The sequence below is a fragment of the Podarcis filfolensis genome (assembly GCF_964270895.1).
Source record: "Podarcis filfolensis genome assembly, chromosome: 4".
Classification (NCBI taxonomy): Eukaryota; Metazoa; Chordata; class Lepidosauria; order Squamata; family Lacertidae; genus Podarcis; species Podarcis filfolensis.
Genome location: NC_139607.1, coordinates 84,876,665 through 84,891,764, shown reverse-complemented (window position 1 = coordinate 84,891,764; position 15,100 = coordinate 84,876,665). Strand labels below are relative to the sequence as shown.

At 41.5% G+C, this 15,100-nt stretch overlaps 1 protein-coding gene across 1 annotated transcript in view; it reads right to left on the bottom strand.

The window, feature by feature from the left end:
• Positions 1-354: 354 nt before the first annotated feature.
• Positions 355-15,100, bottom strand: part of LOC310761871 (uncharacterized protein) — a 36,936-nt gene continuing 22,190 nt past the window's right edge. Inside the window, exons 13-21 of the mRNA XM_083612070.1 lie at positions 14,165-14,403; positions 12,083-12,231; positions 8,652-8,780; positions 7,801-7,962; positions 5,203-5,323; positions 4,113-4,243; positions 2,491-2,650; positions 2,061-2,164; positions 355-812 (exon numbers count right to left, since the gene is read on the bottom strand). Coding sequence (XP_083468196.1) covers positions 712-812; positions 2,061-2,164; positions 2,491-2,650; positions 4,113-4,243; positions 5,203-5,323; positions 7,801-7,962; positions 8,652-8,780; positions 12,083-12,231; positions 14,165-14,403 — 1,296 coding nt within the window. The 3' untranslated portion in view covers positions 355-711. The remainder of the gene's footprint in view (positions 813-2,060; positions 2,165-2,490; positions 2,651-4,112; positions 4,244-5,202; positions 5,324-7,800; positions 7,963-8,651; positions 8,781-12,082; positions 12,232-14,164; positions 14,404-15,100) is intronic.

The following is a 15,100-nucleotide window of genomic DNA, read 5'->3' as shown; positions in this document are numbered from 1 at the left end:
TATTGAAACACCTCACTGCTAAAATCATGCACATTTCGGGTACATACGCAGTGTTTGTTCTGAACTGTCTTTTCATCTTTCCCTTGTGTGTCTTCTCTGCTAAACTTTCCCAGTACAAACTGAATCACTTTTGACCGAAAGTTGTCCCAACCTCTAATTTCCTATAACCTTTCCTTTCTTCCCTTTGAACAGTTGCATTTCTCATTATGCAATGCAAGGATTCTGTGCTTTATCTGAAAAAGTTGTGCAATATGTCAGAGCAGTTTCGTAAACTGCTTTTCATTTTTTTAACCCCCCCCCTCAAATTTAGTACTTTAGATTTCCTCTTATTCAAAAAACATTAAACGTAGACTGTAACAGTGAACCGGTTTTATTGAAAGCCCATTCAGAATGTAAGCACATTAAAGATACAAGCCTAAACACACTGATCTTAAAGGAAGTCTCATTGAAATCAATGGGGTTTACTCCTGTGCAGATATGTAAAGGATTGCACAGCACATCTCAGGAAGATACATTAGAGCAATTACAAAAAGGCACTTAAAGTCTTGCCACTGTTTTATATGTATAGTGATTAAATACAGACTGTTGAAAAAGGCATTTTGTTTTGAAGACAGAATTCAAGATTGCATAGTTCTGGATGTCCTTGACTCTTGATGTCCTGGCAGAAATGTTAATGTTTTCTTCCCTTATAGGAAATGGATTTTAAAAATGCTAACAGCTAAACCAGCTGTTGCTGTTCATGACACAAATCACTCTTTTCGCATTCAGATCGAACTGCCACTGCTTCGACCCACGGAACAAATAGAAGGATCCTAGAACCAAACAGAGATTGTATTATTATAGCAGATTTATATTAAGGAGGGTTGGTGTCAAGACAGCAGAGACAATGTTCCAAAACACTTTTGGGGACCATGACAGAAGAAAGGTGGGGTTTAAAACGCAAGAAAATAGAATTTTGAACTCCTTGCAAATTGCTCCTGTTAAGTTGTGGGTGAACATATCAGACGACACAGCGATTCTTCAAACAGCTCTTGTTTATTCACAGGCCAGAACAGAACTGAACTGAAGGGTTCAACCAGCCTGCTTATATAGAGCTCCACTAGAACGCAACAGTAACCATTTTCTGTAACTATCCAATCACTGAACGTCACTTTCGATCCCTTATTTGCATATGTGGACCTGAACTAGCTACAGCAGGGGTGTCAAACTCAAATTCATCGGGGGCCGCATCAGCAGTTTGGTCACCCTCAAAGGGCCGGTTGTATCTGTAGGACTATGTAAAGGACATGTAAAGTGGAGGTTTCCTGTGTAGAACGGCCGGCGCCGCTAGAGGGCAGACGTTCTCTGGCTTGTAGGCTGCCGCGCATGCGCTGAAGAGGCGGCTTTCTTGTGTAAAAAAAAAAATGAGAATAAAAGGTGAAGGCTGGCGGCTGGCGGCGGCTACACGGGCCACATGACGAGGTCTGGCGGGCCGGATTCGGCCCGCGGGCCTTGTGTTTGACACCTGTGATCTACAGTATCCCCCTGCTGGCCCAGTGTGAGAACTTCAGTACATAACATCTCCTGTGGCTGTATCTGTGGACTCTACATTAGTAAAGAAAAAGCGCTTTATATGCGTTATAACACTGGGACACCAGATGGCACTGTGGAGTCCTGGCTTTCACCAACGTGATTTCCCGTAATAAAGTTTACAATGCATTTTCCTGAAATGCTTTCTTGATGTGTCTAGATCCAGCCTTTGTTTGTCTTCAGAATTTCCCAGTGCTGGAGAAGGTTGATGGATTTAGCAAATCAGGTTTCCTCTCCACTGTGTGGTGATGTTTGCCATGCAATTATCCCATGAAGGTGTCTGAAAACATTCAAGGCTGATGGGCTTTGATGCCACCAAATTGTCTGAATCAGCAAACCTGGTGTCATTAGCTTTTTTACTGATGACGTGAATGTCACTACAGAGAAGCAGCAAGGCTCTTATGAGGTCTCTCTCTCCCTAGGAAATTATCAACCAGCTCCATGATTCTATGCATGAACCTGTGTTAAGTTATGCAGAAAAGTCCCCTTACCATTGTGCTGAAAGGCAGCATCAACCTTCTGGCCAATTGCAGGAAAATCTTCTCTTATTTTTCTCGGGTAGCCCTTGTCCATGGATTGATTGTTTTCATCATATCTGAAGAAGACAATTTGAAAAAATGAGTTCATTCACATCAGGCAGGGAACCTGACCAAGGTGAGTTCAGCACATCATCCTAAAAAATTTGAATGAAAGGCATATAGTATGTAAAGATATAGCATTTTTATCATTTCTGTTTTGGCCACTATTTCCCCCCACTCCCCTTTCCTAAAACCCTTCTTAGCACAAGCACCGAAAACATGGTGATATCACTGATATATTCTGAACTATCCTCTGTTAGGACTTCGGAGAACATTCCCTGTGATAGCCCAATGTAACATCTGTCCATGCACTGTTGCAAAATACATTTCCCAGAGATCTTACCTCCAGTACTTGTTACCAACGAAGAAATAGGTTTTCCCAGTATTTTTATCCAAAGCAGCTGCATCAATTTTCTTAATACGTTGTGGGAAGCCCAAATGGTCAATGGTTTGGGGGTAGCCAGGCTGCATCTGTAATCCACTAAAGACCCAGAAGTGATTATCTGTTCAAACAGGTGGAAAATGCCGTGTGAAAGAGTTTCTGGTGTCATTTAACAAAGCTCACATAGATGTCAATGTCCTCATTGCAAAAAACAGTTCCAGAAGGTTTACATCTTCTAGAGAGCAAGGCTTATTCTAACTAACTCCTTTTTCCTGGGGATGTCGTACACACCAGTTGGTCTGCTGAGGAGAAAGCAAAGTTCTCCTGAGCATGGCCTGGAGAACATACATGGGAGATGGGAAAGCCCATCTCAAAATGAAAATTGAGATTTACAAGGCCCAGAATTCTTCTCCAGCTTGGATCAAAATCCAGCCTATAGAGAGATTCCCAGCTTCCCCTTCCCAACTCGCCAGCTGGGTACTTCCTCTCCCAACCTCAGATGTTTTGTGCTGGATCTGGGTCTTTATTTATTGAGTGCTGGGCACACACTAGGGAGACCTTGCCACCTTAATTTTACAATGATGCATTAAAATGAGCATATGCAAAGCTCACAGTCCTTTTCTCACCTACCTAGCAAAGTCCCTGCTTGTCACCTCCAAAAAAGAGCAGGAGACCTCAGGAGAACTCCCTGCCCCAGAGTCCTACCAATCACATTGCTAGTAAGATGGACAGAGGGGGCATAGGAGAATAAAACCTCCATCTCTTGCTTTCCTCCTTGATTAGCTGGTCCAGCTACTGTGAAAATAAGAGAGACTGGCATAACTCTCTACGTTTCAGGCAGAAAATGTTAGTTTGCCACTGAGCAGCTGCTTAGAGTCACAAGGCTCTGTTTACATTCCAGAGACAGTCCAGGCTATTGGAAGTCTCACGGGAGACGGATGTGACGTACTGGTTTCTCTGTTCCTTTGTTCCTTTGTGCAGTTGCTCTCTGCTCTCACAGGGAGAGGATGTATTTTTCTTTGCTCTCTACGTAGCTTAGTAATAAAGCATAGCATGTAGCCATAAACCTCATCACTTCTGCTGCTTTGGAAACTCTGCTGAATGGGGGAACGTGCCTGAGGCCTTATCAAAGGCTCAGGTCATTAATTATTTGTCAGAGGGCAATTCTGAAGGACTCGGCCGGAAGATGAGCTTTATCAGCTTGGCCAAGTGGAGATTCCGACAGAAAATCCTTTCCCAACTCAACCTGGAGATGATGGAAGTTGAAGCTGGAATCTTCTGCACACTAAACAGATGCTTTGCTGCTTAGCTACAGTCCTTACCGGTACTCCAGTCTAGAATAGTTCTCCCAATCAATGGCTGTATACCACTCCCAAGTTCAAGGGCAGCATGTTTCCAATTGGGCATCACAAGTAAGGAAAGGGCTATTGTCCACATGCCCTGCACCCTGTTGGTGCAGATCTCCCGTAGGCATCTGATTGGCCATTGTGGGAAACAGTGGCCAACACCTTGGAGGCTTCTGAATGCCAGTTGCTGAAACTACTTCCAACAAGACAAATAAGGATAATTTCAGGGTGGCTTACCTTTAAAAAAGAGGAGCTGATCTTTCATATTTTCATAAGCAGCTTGGATGTTAGATGGTAAAGAAGGCCAAAAGGTAGAAATCGATTCAAAATCAACTTCTGAATGACTAGGATACACTCTCCAGAGGTGCCTGAAATGAATAGGATTATTTTGTGTTTGTCTTGTAAATAATAAATTAAAAAATAGTCCAGTATCACCTTAGAAACCAGCCAAGTTTGTTCTAGGTATAAGCTTTCGTGTGCATGCTTATACCTAGAACAAACTTAGTTGGTCTCTAAGGTGCTACTGGACTATTTTTTAATTTTTTATTTCGACTTTGTTAGACCAACATGGCTACCTATCTTATTGATAATAATAATAATAATAATAATAATAATAATAATAATAATAATAATAATAATAATATTTTCTTAGTGAGGAGGACAACACAGATGTTTGGTGCTTCTGCAGCCCATCTGGCTGGCTCCTAGATTTGCTTTTTAAGGAACCCTCTTAGCAATGGAGTGTTGCATCATTGCACCTTTTCCTGCAGTCCATTCTAGAATGTGTGCCAGCGCTTTGAATCTGGTCCTTTGAGGTTGAGTGGGGGACATGGAATTATCAACTATTTCAGCAAGTCCAGCTTCCACATGAAGCCTTTGAGACACCAAAAATGCATTCTGTGAATGCTAAGTAGCTGTCAAGATTACCTGTCAACTTCCTATCCCAAGTCCATGCTCTAGTGCCATCAAGGGCAAGGAGGGGGTCTAGTCCCCACTCAGCTCTTATGAATGAATGAATGGATACAATTTATTCCTAAAGGGAAAGGGAAAGTACTTGGGGACATAGTTGCAGTGAGACTACCAGCTCATCCCTCACGGACAAGATTCCTGCTGAGTTGCATCTTCCGGGTGTGTGTGTGTCATTTATAAGTGCTTTTTCTTCATACGCACATACTCCATTCAACATAATTACATGCATTTCTATAATGATGATTTTAATTAGAAGAATCTCTACAGCTGTCCATCCATACACTTGTCTACATATTCAGGCCGCGGGGCAAATGCAAACTTCAGTTTTTAAACAGATACTAAGGGTGTTTGTACTTACTTGCCCCGTAGGAAAATGATTTCTCTTCGCATCGTAGTGACGGCATCAAACGTCATTTTCGGATCACAGGCCTTGGGGATTGATGGCTTCACTGGCTTTTTGGGTGGATTTCGCGATGGTCCTAAAAATAAGGAGGAGCATTTCAATCTCTTGCTGACAATACTTACCTCTCCTCCCAAAATTTCAAGGTGCTAGATGTGGTCCTCCTTCATTTTATCTGCACAAAAATCCTGCGAAGTAGGTTATGCTGAGAGATTGTACCTGGCCTGAGGTTCTCCAGGGAGCTTCGTCATGGGGATTTGAACTTGGGCTTATCCTATCACCTCTCAAGCAGGCAAATAAGTGCAGAAGGCTGGACAGTTGCAGCATCGTGACCAACAGAATTTGAGGTTTTGCACAAGGTGTTTCTATGGGATGCGGATGGCGCTATGGGTTAAACCACAGAGCCTAGGACTTGCTGATCAGAAGGTCAGCGGTTTGAATCCCCGCGACGGGGTGAGCTCCCGTTGCTCGGTCCCTGCTCCTGCCAACCTAGCAGTTCGAAAGCACCGCAAAGTGCAAGTGGATAAATAGGTACCACTTTGGCAGGAAGGTAAACGGCGTTATCGTACGCAGCTCTGGTTTGCCAGAAGCGGCTTAGTCATGCTGGCCACATGACCCGGAAGCTGTACGTTGGCTCCCTCGGCCAGTAAAGCGAGATGAGCACCGCAATCCCAGAGTTGTCCGCGACTGGAACTAATGGTCAGGGGTCCCTTTACCTTTACCATTGGTATGTGTTGCCCTCCACCCCAGGGTTGGTCAAAGGTGAATGCAGCCCTCAGGCTAAAGAGACTTAGCTATCCCTGTTCTAAGAGGCTGTTGAAGGAATAGTAAGAAAACCCTTTGAAATGCTTTATATTTTTCTAATGAGAAAAATGAGATAAGCACTGCAACCCCAGTCGCCCACAACTGGACCTAATGGTCAGGGGTCCCTTTACCTTTACCTTTACAAGGTGTTTTTAGCTCACATGCCGGACCACCAGCAGCTCCTCCTCTCAGATGGATTGTGGCTACGCGCATACTTTATTTTTATATATATATATAATTTTTTATCAGTTTTTTTTAACATATCATTTTCAACCGTAATTAAACATACTTTTACATCTTATTCAAATTTTTCACTTCCATCAATCCTGTCTGAAAATTTTCTAATCTAATCTCTCAGTATGCGTTTCTCATCTTCCCTATTACATTTCAAACTCATAACCAATATCTCTATCTTTTTCTGCTTTGTAACACTTCGTATATTTCTCCTTACAAAACTTCTTGTAGTCCTACTAGCGTAATTTATTGATTACAGTTGCTCTTCAAATAAGTCATAGGCTACGCTCATACGTTAAAGCACATTTTCTAGCTCAAAGAATTCTGGGCGCTGTAGTTTATACCTCAGAGAATTTGTGATTCCCAGGAACCCTTAACAAACTGCCGCACCCAGAATTCTCTGAGGGAAAGAATATCCTTCATAGAACCATAGAGATGGAAGGAACCCCAAGGGCCCAACCCCCTGTGATGCAGAAATCTCAGCTAAAGCATCCATGACAGATGACCATCCAACCTCTGCTTAAAAACCTCCATGAAAGGAGAGTCCACAACCTCCCGACGGAGACTGTTCAAACTGTGCTTTAAAGTTACAGTGTGCATGTGGCCATGTGACTCAGCTTGTGCAATGAGGCAGATTTCGGGCATTGTGGCCAGTTCTGCCACACTGGGCTCTGAGCCTAGGGGGCGCCACAGAACACCACAACCATGGCATAGTGAATTGAGAAGAATGGGAGGGTGGGGGCACTGAATTCTGGCCTTGCACAGGGTGCCGCTAAAATTCGAAAGATCGGAGTCTGCCCCTGACCATTTGGCTCAAACAGGCTACTTGCTACTACAGTGACTGCATAAGCCATCCACCTTAACCCACAAGTTTTCTTCCAATAGTGGAAGCAGGCTGCACAGAGCTTATATGAGGCCCAGGGTGGGAGTCTTGTTCTTGACATGACAGCGTAAATCCGGCAGGCCCCTGGGAGGGTGCCCAGGATTCTTTAGCCCTCAAAGAGCTAAAGCAGGGAGCCAGTGTGGTGTAGTGGTTAAGAGCGGTAGACTCGTAATCTGGTGAACTGGGTTTGCGTCTCCACTCCTCCACATGCAGCTGCTGTGTGACCTTGGGCTAGTCACCCTTCTCTGAAGTCTCTCAGCCCCACTCACCTCACAGAGTGTTTGTTGTGGGGGAGGAAGGGAAAGGAGATTGTTAGCCGCTTTGAGACTCCTTCGGGTAGTGATAAAGCGAGATATCAAATCCAAACTCTTCTTCTTCTTCCAAGACCTGGGCAAGTGTACCCATATGTCCTCCCCTCGGCATGGGCCTGAGTGGAAGTTTGTGTGTTTGTGTGTACACCGACACACAAGCACATACATACAAATACACACACACATGTGACTGTCCTTTTCAACTCACTGAAGAAAACACATTTGTACACGCAACTTAGGATTCTAAGCATACATTCTAACTTTAGAGATGTAGATTTTTTGCTCTTGTTTTGCACATGTTTTGGACATCTTCTCTTGTCTTACCATAGATGGCCTGAATGCCATCAATATCATCTTGGGTGAGTGGGAAATCGATGGGCTCCATGAGTTTGTAATTGGGGAACATCAGTGCTCTTGGGTCGCCAGAATGTGCAAGGCCGAGGGCGTGACCAATCTCATGCGCAGCAACAAGCATCAGGTTGAATTCTAAATGACGAAACAAGTGCGCAAAGACAAGTTACATGTGCAGCCTGACGTGTGTTCTGCCTCCCACTGAACTCCATGGGTCTTACTCTCAAGTAAGTGTGTCCACAATCGCTTGGATGAAGATGGAGAAAATAGCAAATATTTAAAATGTATTTATAATGCACACCACAACTTGCTATGGATTTGCATTCCAGTACAGTGGTACCTCAGGTTACATAGGTTTCAGGTTAAAGACTCCGCTAACCCAGAAATAGTGCTTCAGGTTAAGAACTTTGCTTCAGGATGAGAACAGAAATTGTGCTCCGGCGGCGCGGCAGCAGCAGGAGGCCCCATTAGCTAAAGTGGTGCTTCAGGTTAAGAACAGTTTCAGGTTAAGAACGGACCTCTGGAATGAATTAAGTACTTAACCTGAGGTACAACTGTATAACCTTTAACCTGAACTAAGGAGGGAATGAAAATTCTAAAGGTTCCTATTTGAAGGGTGTGCTTGGGTGCCCAACAAAATTTCCGTTTTTCTCATTTAAGTTTCACTTTATGTTTCTCTCAAGGATTGAAGAAAGAGGTACAAACAGAGAGGCATGGAAGGCTACACTGGGCCTCCAGACCTGAAGTTCCCCACCCCAAGGCCTAAATAAAAATCAACCCTACGTGGAGCCATCATTTCTGCAAGGGACCCTTGTTCAACTTACGGACTAAGCTGGCGGTCCAATTTTCGTCATCATCCAAGTGGACGTTTCCACGAAAGGGGTCACTGGGGGGGAACGCATGACCAAGGACTCCCAGAGGACCGTCAAAACGCCGAGGACAGTTGCCATGTGCTGATCGAAAGCATAGGGAGGAGTCATTATTCATGTACTGCTATAGCAATGGAAAGAGTTCAACGAATCCAAAGTCACAGGAGATCTTGAGAGAAATAAAACTATATCAAGTACAATATATGGAAATGATGAATCAGGAAATAGAATGGAAAATTAAACAAATGAGACAAAAAACATTTGAATCAGCTAATAAATGTGGGAAATTGCTGGCCTGGCAAATGAAAAAAGGCAAAAATTAAATACTATTACAAATTTAGAAGTGGAAGGAAAGAACATACATAATCCAAATGAAATTAGAAATTGCTTCCAGAGGTACTTTAAACAATTATACTCACAAGGGCCACAGAAAGAAATGGACATAGACTGATTTTTGAAGACAAATGGATTACAAAAAATCTCCCAAGAAAGTAAATTAACGTTGAACTATAAAATATCTGAACAGGAAGTAGAAGGTGCCATTCAAAATATGCAACTGGGCAAATCTCCAGGACCGGATGGGCTGACTTCTAGATATTATAGATCTTTGAGAGAGTGGTTAGTACAACCTTTGAAGGAAGTCTGCAATGAAATTCTGGAAGGGAAGAGGGCACCAGAGTTGTGGAAAGAGGCGTATATTACACTTATACCGAAAACAGAGACTGAAAAGACCCAGCTTAAGAACTACCGCCCTATATCGTTACTTAATGTGGATTACAAAATTTTTGCTGATATTCTGGCCAAGAGATTGAAAAAAGTATTGATGGAAGAGATTCATAGAGACCAAGCGGGCTTTCTCCCGGGAAGACATTTGTCTGATAATTTGAGGAACATAATTGGTATTTTGGAAAAATTAGAAGTGAATATAAACACTAAAGCAGTTCTGATATTTGTGGACGCGGAGAAAGCCTTTGACAATATCTCTTGGAGCTTTATGAAAAAGAACCTACAGGGGATGGGGGTAGGCCAAGGTTTTGAAAATGGTATAGGTGCAATATATTCTGAACAAAAGGCTAAATTAATTGTAAATAATGTGGTGACGGAAGAATTTAAGATAGAAAAAGGGACACGACAGGGGTGCCCAATCTCCCCATTGCTTTTTATATCGGTCCTGGAGGTTCTGCTGAATATGATTAGAAGGGACCAGTTGGTTAAAGGTATACAGGTCGGAGCCAAACAGTACAAATTGAGAGCATTTGCAGATGATTTAGTATTAACGTTACAGGAGCCAGAATCTATTACTAAAAGGGTTTTAGAACTAATTCAAGAATTTGGTCAAGTGGCAGGATTTAAATTGAACAAGTCAAAAACTAAGGTTTTAGAGAAAAATTTAACACTGACTGAAAGAGAGAGGTTTCAGAATGAGACAGGTTTGACTGTGGTTAAGAAAGTGAAATACTTGGGGATTAATATGACAGCAAAAAATGGGAACTTATTTAAAGATAATTATGAAAAATGTTGGATGGAAGTGAAAAAAGACTTAGAAATTTGGTCAAATTTGAAGCTTTCCTTGTTGGGTCGAATTGCAGCTATAAAGATGAATGTATTGCCTAGAATGCTGTTTTTGTTTCAAACACTGCAAATTGTGGACAAGATGGATTGTTTCAAGAAGTGGCAGAAAGATATCTCTAAATTTGTCTGGCAGGGCAAGAAGCCCAGAATAAAATTTAAGATATTGACTGATGCAAAGGAAAGGGGTGGATTTGCCCTGCCAGACTTTAAACTTTACTATGAATCAGCAGCATTTTGCTGGCTGAAAGACTGGCTACTTCTTGAGAACACAGACATTTTGGATTTAGAAGGTTTTAACAATGTTTTTGGGTGGCATGCATATTTGTGGTACGACAAGGTTAAAGCACATAAAGCATTTAAGAACCATATTGTCAGGAAAGCTTTGTTCAATGTTTGGACAAGATATAAGGATTTATTGGAAAATAAAACACCAAGGTGGCTGTCACCAATGGAAGCAAAACCTCAGAAAAAGCTCAATATGGAGGCCAAATGGCCGAAATATTGGGAAATCTTGGAACAAGATAGACTAAAATTGCAGAGTTTTGAGAAACTAAAAAACAAAGTGCGAGATTGGCTTCATTACTATCAGATAATGGAGGCATATAATTTGGACAAGAAAATTGGCTTCCAGGTGGAAAAATCAAAATTAGAAACAGAACTGTTAGAACCCAAAACTAAGATGTTGTCAAGGATGTATAACTTGCTGTTGAAATGGAACACTCAGGATGAAACGGTGAAATCTGCTATGATTAAATGGGCACAAGATGTTGGACATAACATTATGTTTGCGGACTGGGAACAGTTGTGGACCACCGGTATGAAATTTACGGCATGTAATGCCTTAAGAGAGAATATTATGAAAATGATATACAGGTGGTACATGACCCCAGTCAAGCTTGCAAAAATATATCACCTGCCCGATAATAAATGTTGGAAATGTAAAGAAACTGAAGGTACATTCTTTCACCTTTGGTGGACGTGCCCAAGGATTAAGGCTTTTTGGGAAATGATTTATAATGAAATGAAAAAGGTATTTAAATATACCTTCCTGAAGAAACCAGAGGCCTTTCTTCTGGGCATTGTCGGCCAATTGGTGCCAAAGAAGGACAGAACTTTTTTTATGTATGCTACAACAGCAGCAAGAATACTTATTGCAAAGTATTGGAAGACACAAGATTTACCCACTTTGGAAGAATGGCAGATGAAGATGATGGACTATATGGGACTGGCAGAAATGACTGGCAGAATCCGGGACCAGGGAGAAGAGGCGGTGGAAGAAGTTTGGAGGAAATTTAAAGACTATTTACAGAAATATTGCAAAATTAATGAATGTTAGAATGATGTTGGATAGAAATTAAGTGGTTTCCAGCTGTAATGCTTTAAGAATATGGAAGAAGGGTATAATTGGGTAAAAAAAAATAACTAAAATGGTGTTGGATTGGAAATAAGTGGTATTGGCAACAAAGTTAATAAGAATATGCAAAAATGAATTGATAATGTATGAAAATACTGAGTCATAAAATGTTAAGTTATAGAGATAAGATAAATGAAAGAGGGTAAGGATTTGCTGATTTGATTATTTAAATGGGAATACAAGAAGGGGAGGTGTGAGGAAGTCAAAGAAACAAGCAAACGAGTTTTATGTTATGAAAAATAATTGTTTTTAATTTTTCTTGTTTCTGTATGTTTTATTTATCTTTTTATTTTTTATTTTTTCTCTTTTATTATTATGTGTTTTTGTATATTTGTCTTTGTAAAATCTTAATAAATATTTCTTAAAAAAAAGAAAGAGTTCAACGAATCTCATATACTACCTCCAGTTACAAACACAATATAGAAATCTGCTGTCTCTTCATAAACCCTGCTGAAAGTCAGAGGAGTCACTGCACTCCAAATTTCAAACGCCTTTTGGATAGATGTGTCCACATCAGCTTGTTTCATATCAGGGGTGTAATTCACAATCCTAAAGGAATAAAATGCAAGAAATGGTTTCACCCTCATCCTTATCGTTGCTGTCACAATCCACGATGAGCTTTTAAGAACTGAATATTTTAATTAAGTTCAGAGATGGGCTGGAGAAGTTGCCAAGCAGCTTTTAATTTCTGCCAGATTTCACTTTTGATCAGTTCCAGAATATGGGCCCAATTCACATGACTTGTTGTTGTTGTTGTTGTTGTTGTTGTTGAATCAAATGTGATGAATTTAAGCTGATCTCCATCACCCCCCCCGACATTTTGTTGCAATTAACTGGTTTTGTACATGTTCCAGCTTTCTGTTGACTACGTCCTGATGCAGCCAGCAGGATTAACCATCTGTTCCTATGCATTTTTAATCAGATGAAAGTCCACATACAAAAGTAAATGTGTTTAATTATTGCAGTCTTACTAATCAATCTTATGACTATTTTTTTTAAAAAAAGGTAAAGGACCCCTGACAGTTAAGTCCAGTTGCGAACGACTCTGGGGTTGCGGTGCTCATCTTGCTTTACTGGCCGAGGGAGCCGACGTTGGGTCATGTGGCCAGCACGACTAAGCCGCTACTGGCAAAACCAGAGCAGCGCACGGAAACACTGTTTACCTTCTCACCAGAGTGGTACCTATTTATCTACTTGCACTTTGATGTGCTTTCGAACTGCTAGGTTGGCAGGAGCTGGGACAGAGCAACGGGAGCTCACCCCGTCACAAGGATTTGAACCTCCGACCTTCCAATCAGCAATCCCTAGGCTACCCAAGGAGGCAAAGTCAGGCAACCACAGGGCAGCAGATATAGATCTTTATTCCATCCTTGTTGCCAATGTAGATCTCCACTCACCCCTTCTTCCCTGGTGGGGAGGAAGGGGAGCCCTTTCGTAGTTTGTCTCAGATGCCAAAATGTCTTGGGCCGGCCCTGCTTCGTAAACACACTTACTGGAGAGTAAAACTCATCAAATTCAGCAGAAGTTACTTCTAACTAATAGGAACAGGTAGTTAATTAGTCTATGTAGGTGTATTCACAAGACCAGGTTAGCCTGTCAAAATCCACTGAAACAGAGCCCTTCTTCTGGGTTGATTCCACTATGGAAGCAATGATCATGGAAAGCAAGTCTAAGACTAAGGACAAGTTGTCTAAGAATCATTCCAAAGCAGTTTAAGTAGGGCACTGAAGGGCATCTTAAATACACAGGCCAGGTAAGGGCTGTGGCTCAGTGGTAAGAGCATTTGCCTTGCATACAAAATTCACAGGTTCAATCCCCAACATCTCCATATAGGACTGTAGATATAACATTCTCATAACGTTTAATGCAGTTTCCCTTTGCCGGTGGCTCGCTGCTCTGCAGCACCCTCTGGTGTCCCATTTTAATAACACATTTTAAACGTTCTAAACCACAAGTGTAGATGCGCCCCTGGAAACCAGGAAAGCCACTGCCAGCCAGTGTGGATGATCTTGAACTAGATGGGTTGATGGTCTGACTCAGTATAAGTCAACTCCCCATGTTCCTTTGGCTATTGTTCTTTACTCTGGACTCAGCAACATTTGTAAAAATAAAGCCCTTTATATGTGTTATACAGTAACACCGTGACACCAGATGGCACTGTGGAGTCCCGTCTTTTGCCAATGGGATTTCCCTGTATGATGTTTACAACGCGTTTAAATGAATCAAATTTTTTTGATGTGTCTGGATCAGGCACCCCCAAACTCGGCCCTCCAGATATTTTGGGACTACAATTCCCATCATCCCTGACCACTGGTCCTGTTAGCTAGGGATGATGGGAGTTGTAGTCCCAAGACAGCTGGAGGGCCGAGTTTGGGGCTGCCTGGTCTTGATCCACCCTAGGTGTGCATGTTACTATTCGGAATAAGGAATCTCCCACACCTCCCATGATTCATCCCAACTGCCACCCAAAATTGTTTGTTACCTGTATGTAAGCTTGGTTTTCTCCCACCCAGGAAGGGCCAGGACGTACTGTCCAATATCAGGTACGCCACATCTGGGTTGCTCCATCACTTTCATGGTGTCAGTGTCTATCATTCCAGTTACATTCAGTCCAAAAAATTCTTGCATTTGTTGGATTTTCTCCACAAAGGAAGATTTATTGCTTTTCCAGCCTCTTTGTTGTGGTTCATTTTCCTGCTCATAAAACTGATTTAGATATTCCTGATAAAAACAGATAATAGTAAATTTGCTACAGGACTGGGAAGGGGGCCTTCTTAAAATCAACCACCACCACCTGTTGTGATTTCTGCCTTAGAATATGAAGAGTTTTGCATTTTCCAAGGAACAAATAGCAATTTCTTAGGAAAAATAAATAAATAAATAAATAAATAAATAAATAAAATCCTCTTTAGTTATTATTTGATCACCTCTGCTGATTTTACATTATTATTATTATTATTATTATTATTATTATTATTATTATTATTGGAAGGAACCATGAGTGTATATCATTAATTTAGCTGGAAAAATTTTCTGTACTGCTAATGTTAAGAAAAAATACAGCATAAAACCAACAATGACTGCATGGCTGTTTAGGATCCATTTATTATTTATAAACATATTTATATATTTTATTTCATTTTTTTTTTAAAATCGAAGTAGTTTACAGCAACGGTACATAAAACTACAACAAAAATCATGTAAAAAAAGTTTGGGTTTTGGTCTATTATACCAGCCTTGCAAATGGGTACAAAAAACGGTTATAGCCTAAACGGTTGGGAGTCTGTCTCTCCATGATCACAGAGTGTGGGCGACAGGAGTCACCAGCAAAGTGGTTAATGGCTTACATCAGTCATTTATTCAACCTCCTGCCTGGTCGCTATAGGTGACTAGGAATTCTTTGCAGGTGAGTGAGCAG